Source organism: Ictalurus furcatus, chromosome 26 (assembly GCF_023375685.1).
Source record: "Ictalurus furcatus strain D&B chromosome 26, Billie_1.0, whole genome shotgun sequence".
NCBI lineage: Eukaryota > Metazoa > Chordata > Actinopteri > Siluriformes > Ictaluridae > Ictalurus > Ictalurus furcatus.
In genome coordinates, this window is record NC_071280.1 from 18,676,309 (window position 1) to 18,684,219 (window position 7,911).

At 45.1% G+C, this 7,911-nt stretch overlaps 1 protein-coding gene across 3 annotated transcripts in view; it reads right to left on the minus strand.

Moving 5' to 3' along the window:
- slc25a10b (solute carrier family 25 member 10b) overlaps positions 1–6,178 on the minus strand; it is a 10,997-nt gene extending 4,819 nt beyond the window's left edge. Inside the window, exons 1-4 of one of the 3 annotated variants that reach the window (XM_053615664.1) lie at positions 5,641–6,175; positions 1,619–1,738; positions 981–1,089; positions 192–240 (exon numbers count right to left, since the gene is read on the minus strand). In XM_053615664.1, the coding sequence (XP_053471639.1) occupies positions 192–240; positions 981–1,089; positions 1,619–1,738; positions 5,641–5,730 (368 nt within the window). In that variant the 5' untranslated portion in view covers positions 5,731–6,175. Of the gene's footprint in view, positions 1–191; positions 241–980; positions 1,090–1,618; positions 1,739–5,640 lie in introns of all 3 variants that reach the window. The other 2 variants (XM_053615665.1, XM_053615666.1) reach the window with 2 other exon arrangements.
- Between the last annotated feature and the right edge of the window lie 1,733 nt (positions 6,179–7,911).

A 7,911-nucleotide genomic window follows, 5' to 3' on the forward strand; every position in this document is an offset into this window, starting at 1 on the left:
AACAACAATAAATCATCCATAAACACACACACACACACACACACACACGCACAGGATAAACATAATATTAAGCAATAATGTTGTGTGTCACCTCTCCTGTGTGTAAAACCCAGCTAACATGCAGAAAGAAATGCTGAATGTGTAAATAACATTTTTTTTAAAATAACTTGTGTGTGTGTGTGTGTGCATACCTGACATTAACCATGTCTGCTGGTGTTCCAATGAAACCTCCTGTAAATCCTACAAAGCAAAAAAATTAAATCAGACAGACAGAAGGCAGGGTAGGTAGAGCGTGGGTTAGGGTAGGTAAGGTAGTGTGAGGGTGGATCAGGGTACGTAAGGTAGTGTGAGGGTGGAGTAGGGTAGGGTAGAGTGAGGGTGGGGTATCATAGGTAGTGTGAGGGTGGGGTAGGGTGGGTTAGGGTAGAGTGTGGGTGGGTTAGGATAGGTAGGGTGGTGGTAGGTTAGGCTAGGGTAGAGTGCGTGGGTAGGGTAGAGTGGGGGGTGGGTAGAGTGGGTGGTGGGTAGGGTAGAGTGGGTGGGGGTGGGTAGGGTAGGGGAGCGTGGGTGGGGGTGGGGGTTAGGGTTTGGTAGAGTGGGGGGGGGGGTAGTTAGGCATCTGCATGAATAGCTGTTAAAACAGATTTGTACACTTGTAAACTGTAACAGGGTAGGTAATATAATAAAAAGGTATTTTATTTTATTGTAACCCGCCTGGCGTTAGAAGCACATGAAAACGTTTACCTACATGTGGCAGGTGCTAATTCATCACCGTGGTTACCAGGATGTGCCAATATGAGCAAGTTAAAGCAGCGTTTCGGAGGATAGAGACCGTCCTTCACTCTGCTGCACCATCACCCACTTCTTATTCCCCAAAATAATCACTTTCACACTGAATAATCAAATATTCATCACTCACGACTAAGAATAGTGTTGCATGCAGTAATGTGCGTGTGTGTGTGTGTGTGTGTGTGTGTTACCTCCGAATGCCCCCAGCAGGACTTTCTGGTAGAAGGGCATCGGCCCCTGACTGCCCATCATGTCCCTCACTGTCTCATAGATAGCAAACCTGGTCAGGGAGTAAGACATCTACAGAGACAGACAGACAGAGAGTGTTCATTTCAGATAGAGAGAGACAGAAACGTTGTCACTGATCATCCCACTGCAGCAAACTGCATTCATTCAGATACAACATACCCTTCAGAGAAAATCTTTTACACCCAACTGTATGTGATGCACTGTATGTTATTTACAGTATGTCCTTCATATTTTGTTGGACCAAGTACAAGTACTGAATTAGTGTTCATAGACAGTTATTAAAGAAAGTGCTGAATCAGGTGTTAGACTAGCTTTAGCAGATCTAATGTAACACTAATTTGTGATTTACACTGAGGTACTGAACCAGCATGAGGTACTGAACCAGCGTGAGGTGATAAACCACTGTGTAATACTGAATCGTTGAATAACAAAGAAGCATTGACTTCATATTTATTATAAATAATAATAGTTAATGATCTACAAAACTTGTGCAATGATAATTTATAGGTCTATTATTTCTGGCACCCGATGGCCTCACTCGCGCACACACACGTGCGCGCACACGCGCGCACACACACACCTGTCTGCAGAGGGAGGCACTGAGGCCATTGTAGAGCGCCAGAACGCCATCGTGCTTCACCACGTGCATCGCCATCCCCATCATCCTCATCTTCACCTCCTGCTGCGTCTGCAGGTGCACCTGAGAAAACATCATCATCATCATCATCGTCATCATCATCAATATCGTGCCTGAAATGTGATGTCGATATAAATACACTTATTCCTGACAGAACCCAGAGTGTGTTAGAGAACACACCTGAACAAACAGCATCATGTCCAGGTTCTATACAAGTATAGGTCAGGGTTCATTTCTAACAAAATATCCCAAACTCTGAACATCTCGCAGTTCCACGTTACACCTGTGACTACAGACTAAAGAATACGGCAGGGGCGCCATCAAAATTCAGTCAACAGGCTGAGGGTAATGTTCCACATGATGCCACCACCAGCACCAAAAGCACCAGCACCGTGCTTCACTGTGGGGCTGATGCTCTCACCAGCAGTGCTGGGTTCTGTGCCACGCCCCAAAAGTTCCATTTTGTTCTCATCAGACCAGAGAACGCTTTTCCACCATGTCTCTTAAATCTCCCACATGACATAATAAGAAATGAAACAGCCATTAGAGAATTAGACCAGTGCTCACACGCTCTTCCCTCCCACCTCTCTGTCTGTACTATAGATATACTGTATACAGATACTTTATATATGTGCTGTTTCTTTAAAAGCACACACACACACACACACACACACACACACACACACACACACACACAATTAATAACGTTGCCAAATAGTATTCTTTCTTTATCTCCCTCAGGCTGCCTTTTGTCTTGCTCCAGACTCTCTTTCCCTCTTTCATTCAAGTCAGCACACAGAGCTCTATTTCTCTGTCTCGCACACACTTACACACACTTGCACACACTTGCACACACTTGCACACACTTGCACACACTTGCACACACTTGCACACACTTGCACACACTTACATTCCCTCCCTCTCTCCGTTTCACCCAGTCGGTTAGTATAAAGGTTACATGTGCATTCTCCCTGTTCTCACTCTCTCTCACACACACTTTAATCTTGCTCTGGGCGCCGAAAGCTAACAGCGCATACAAACATTCTCACGGAAGTAAACTGTTTTCAATTGTTTTCTCCACAGACTTTTGTGAAACTTATTAAAGAAGCAAAGCAACGAGCTATAAGACGAATCAATGAATTATAACAAATCTCTCAAAATCAGGAAAAAACAAAACACACACATCACTGCTAATTCACTCCGGCCCGCTAATTCACTATGGCTGGCTAATTCAGCGTGAGAGCCTGCGTGAGCCCGACGTCACTACACGTTACAGTGGCGTTTTGTAAGGGTTGGGCGATGTGGTTCCTCCCTGGTAAAACAGGAATGACCGTTGGCTCCTACAGGAGCAACTGCTCATGTCATCGCTAACCTCCATCAAACCCACTGCGGCTTTATTTCCGGAAGATTCCTGACTGTTCAGATCTGTTCACATGCACAGATTACAGTGTAGTGCACGAGGACATGCACGCACAGACACGCCAGGAGTGAGATGTACAACACACACACACACACAAAATATAGTGAGAATGCAAGACACAAATGATTGTGAGAGTGTGTGTGTGTGTGTGTGTGTGCTGATTGGAACGAGGCCAAAGCGGCCAACTGCAACTCAGAGACGGAACTGTCTGCCTCTCTCTCTCTGTGTCTGTCTCTCTGCCTCTCTCTCTTTCTATCTCTGTGTCTGCCTCTCTCGCTTTCTCTCTCTGTAATAAGACATTGTGTTTTAGAAGGCACTCATTTAAAATGTAATTACTGTCCTTCTTAGCACTTAAACTCTCTCCCTCACTTTTTGACCTCACACACATACACAACTATGGCAAAGTCCACAGAACTACAATAAACCTCACTGCATAACTCTCACAAACAAATACACAAACAAGCAAATAACGTGCTCACATCACACTACACATGCTTCACACGCATTCCCACATTCATACACACACCCAGTATGTGCCGTATCTCTCTCTTTCTCTCTCTCCCACCCCCCTCTCACACACACACTGTTGTTTCTGACCACAGTGAGGTGAGCATGGATCGTGAGGTCATCCTTACACTCAGAACAACCCGAGATATTCTCGTCCTGATTAAACACGTTTTATTAAACCTGTTTTATTAAACACATTTACTCAAAGTTTCCCGCTGATGTGAGTTGTGCTGATGGTAACAGGTTCGAGGTGTGACATGTCAGCACTTGTGTTTCAGTGAGTGTATCAGGACGAAACCCGAGACACACTACATCAACATTAGTACAAGTAACTGAGGCAGTGAGAGGCAGCGAGCGAGACAGAGAGAGTCAGTCAGAGAGAGGCAGCGAGAAAGAGCGAGAGACAGAGAGAGAGGCAGAGAGAGTCAGAGAGACAGAGAGAGAGAGACAGAGAGAGTCAGAGAGACAGAGGGGGTGAGAGACAGTGAGTCAGAGAGAGAGAGACAGCGAGAAAGTGCGAGAGAGAGAGAGAGACAGAGAGGCAGCGAGAAAGAGCGAGAGACAGAGAGAGAGAGATAGAGAGAGGCAGAGAGAGGGAGTGAGAGACAGTCAGTCAGAGAGAGAACAAGAAAGAGCGAGAGAGAGAGAGGGAGAGAGAGACAGTCAGTCAGAGAGAGAGAGGCAGAGAGAGGGAGTGAGAGACAGTGAGAGAGAGAGAGGCAGAGAGAGGGAGTGAGAGACAGTGAGTCAGAGAGAGGCAGAGAGAGGGAGTGAGAGACAGTGAGAGTCAGAGAGAGAGAGAGAGATAGAGTCAGAGAGAGGCAGCAAGAAAGAGCGAGAGACAGAGAGAGAGACAGAAAGAGAGTGAGAGAGAGAGAGTGAGAGTGAGGCTTCACTCATGCAGAACAGCTGAGTAATACTGTACAGAGAATATGGGACACCAACTGGATAATAAATACAGCAAATGTATACTGAATTTGTAATAAGAAGGCTGAGAGTACGGTTATATCACAAGGCCTTTTTATATTTCTTGTTTTCATTTCCTTCATGTTTTAAAGAAATAATATATAAGATTTTTACTATCAGAAGAAAATAAAAAGGAATCCAACAAGACCTATGCTGATAATTAAGTCAGCTGAGCTGGCATGTTAACTCTGCACTCCGTTAAATGGAACAATCACCGATACAATTTATTTCCAATTTAACTCTGTAAGATGTTTATTTAACCTTCATGTAAGGAGTCTCCAGTGTCAGCACTGGGCATCAGTAAACAGTTTCTGGGTTTTTGGAAACATGACAAGTTATGCTTTTATCTCCTCAGAGAGGAATAAAAGAGAGGGCTGGGGAGAGAACGAGCTTTTATAGCTGCTACAACGTAAGTGATAACAGGACGATGTATTATTTCTTCATTAATTAATGTCCTCTGACCTGGAGAGAAAGCGAGAGCGCCATGTCTGCACCTTTTTTTTTCCCAAGCCAGAAAAATCGAGTAAAGAACTGCTGACGCAATACTAATAAGATTGGTGGGGAAGGGGGCGGAGCTTCCAGTTAATATCCTCCTATGCAACTGTCAATCACTCGCAATTGACGATCATCATACATCAATTAGCTCATCTGCTGGTACTGGCTGAGTGAGGAGGGACTCGAATTTTTGCGTGATAACTGAAGGTAAAATTCCAACCACTTGAAGAAAATACGGCTTCGACGTATGAACGCTTACGGGATGCAGACATGTCGCTCACGTATCCTGCGACTAGACAAAACCACCTCAACCACAGCTAGTATTCAAGTCTTTCGAGCTCTCGGCACTTTTGAACTCTATGGCGTTCCATAACATGGCGCTGTGTCATGCTGCACTACCGAGAAGATGGACACTACAGTGATGAACAGATGTCACGCGCTCCAACACGAGGCTGGTCAATGCCACTGAGCCGAGAAATCAGTATTAGTTAATGTTGCATGGAGGACGGTCACACACGCGCACGCAAGCCCTCTTGCGTAACAACACGCGATCATACTACAAGAGCGCGCGCCTCACCTTGACCAGGTCCAGCGGGTGCGTGCAACACGCCGCTCCGCACGAGGCGATTCCGCCGAAGTACCAGCGCGAGACCCGCTTCTCGGTCATGTCCTCCGGTTTAGTGTCCTCCCAAAAGAAAATAACGGAAAGCGATTCCGGTGATCTCCTCAGTCCAGCCGATGAATGGTGAAGGCACGAGCGCTGCAGTTCCGTTGCTCACGCGACATCTCGTCGCAAAGTTCACCGATAGCCAATAACCGGCAAGCGCTCCAGGACGGCCCCTTGTGTTTGCGCGCGCACGCAGATAGGTGTGTGTGTGTGTGTGTGTGTGTGTGTGAGAAGACTTCACAACCTCCGCGCTTTTATTGCAACCTTATTTCAACACAGATAACGAATCATCCGCACTTTTTTTCCGCGTTGCAGCGCGCGACCTCGTTACTTCCGGGTACGTAGCCGTTAGAACTAGAAGTAGAAGTTAGAAGTAGAACTTATTAAAGGGCCAGAGGCATAAATTGTGCAAACCTCTTCAAACTTCCGCCATATTTGAGGAAAGATCAACATTGACTAAGTTTACATGGACAGCAGTAATCTAATTATTGACCTTACTCTGAGTAAGATAATATTGTGATTAAGGTGTTTACATGAGTCGCTTTTAGAATACTCCTGTCACGTTCCCCTTTACATGTTATAGAACATAATTAGATTAACAGCCCGCGCCATTACGTCACCGCGCCACGCCGTCCGACGTCCCTCCAGAATTTCACGTATCAACGTACAGTTCGTCTTCGTTATGGTACCATATACAGTTTTGGGTGTTTTTATTAAATTTTTTGTATGAACGCTTTAAGTGCAGTTAATTATTTGTAATGCTATACGTGCTAATAGACAACTGCTTGAAGCTGTGAGCTGCGTCTCAAACCGCGAACTTACCGTCTATATAGTAGCCGAGATACATGTATTTTTCCCCACTACAGGCCTATAGTAGGCTAGTAGCGTTTTGGGACGCAGCCGAACTCTCTTGTTCGCCGTAAAACGAAAAACCACCGTGTGTGATCGTGTCCTGTCGCAAAATACGGTGAAAACTCTCACACGACGTTAATAGTGTGATTAAGGTGTTTACATGTCTGTAATACACGTCCATAATCCGACTAAAACTCGAGTACTCCACACGTCTTAATTCGATTAGAGCTTAATTCGAGTATGACCTTAATTAGATTAAGGTAAGTAAAAATTGCTGTTTACATGGTAGTTTCTTAATCAAAGTATGGTCTTAATCGGATTAAGAGTGGATTATTGTTGTCCATGAAAACGCAGCTACTGTGTGACGAGTCTTCTCAAAACAAACGGATCCACGCCGAAAACACATCTAACGGGAAATGTTTGAATGTTTTCCTGAAGGTTTCGTGAGAGATTTTCTGCTTCATATTAAATACCAACAAAACCCAACAGAACCTCCTTTAATGACACTAAAGAAATGTAGCTGCAAGCAGCGATATACAGGGTCCAAGCACCCTTTGCAGTATTGTCCATGTTCCATATTCACATCGACCATCAGGATGGGGGGGGGGGGTGATCTGTGTGATCTCTGTGATTTTGACCGACATGAGTGTTGGTGCCAGGCAGGTTGGTTTGAGTATTTCTAGAACTGCTGATCTCTTGGGATTTTCACACAAAACAGTCTCTAGAGTTTACTCAGAATGGTGCGATAAAGTAAAAACACCCAGCGAGCGTCAGTTCTGTCAATGGAAACGCCTTGTTGATAAGAGAGATCAGTGGAGAATGGACAGACTGGTTGGAGCTGACATAAAGGCTACAGTAACTCAGATAGCCGCTCTGTATAATTGTGATGAGCGCAAAAGACTCTCAGGACGCACAACATGTCGATCCTTGAGGTGGATGGGCTCCAACAGCAGAAGACCACGTCGGGTTCCTCTTCTGTGAGCCAGGAACAGAACGCTGAGACTGCAGTGAGCACAGGCTCACAACAACTAGACATCTGAAGACTGGAGAAACGTAGCCTGGTCTGATCAATCTGAGAATTTGTAATGGTGTGGGGAATGTTTTCTGGGTGCACTTTGGACCTGTTAATACCAAACAATTATCGCTTGAATGCTACAGACTATTTGAGTATTGCTGCTGACTGTGTGCATCCCGTCATATCCATTTACCATCTTCTAATGGCTACTTCCAAAAACTGCTTCAAACTTCATTTCATAAACATGACTATGAGTTCGGTGTTCTTCCGAATCCTGTAGATCAACCTTTGGGATGTGGTAGAATGGGAGATTC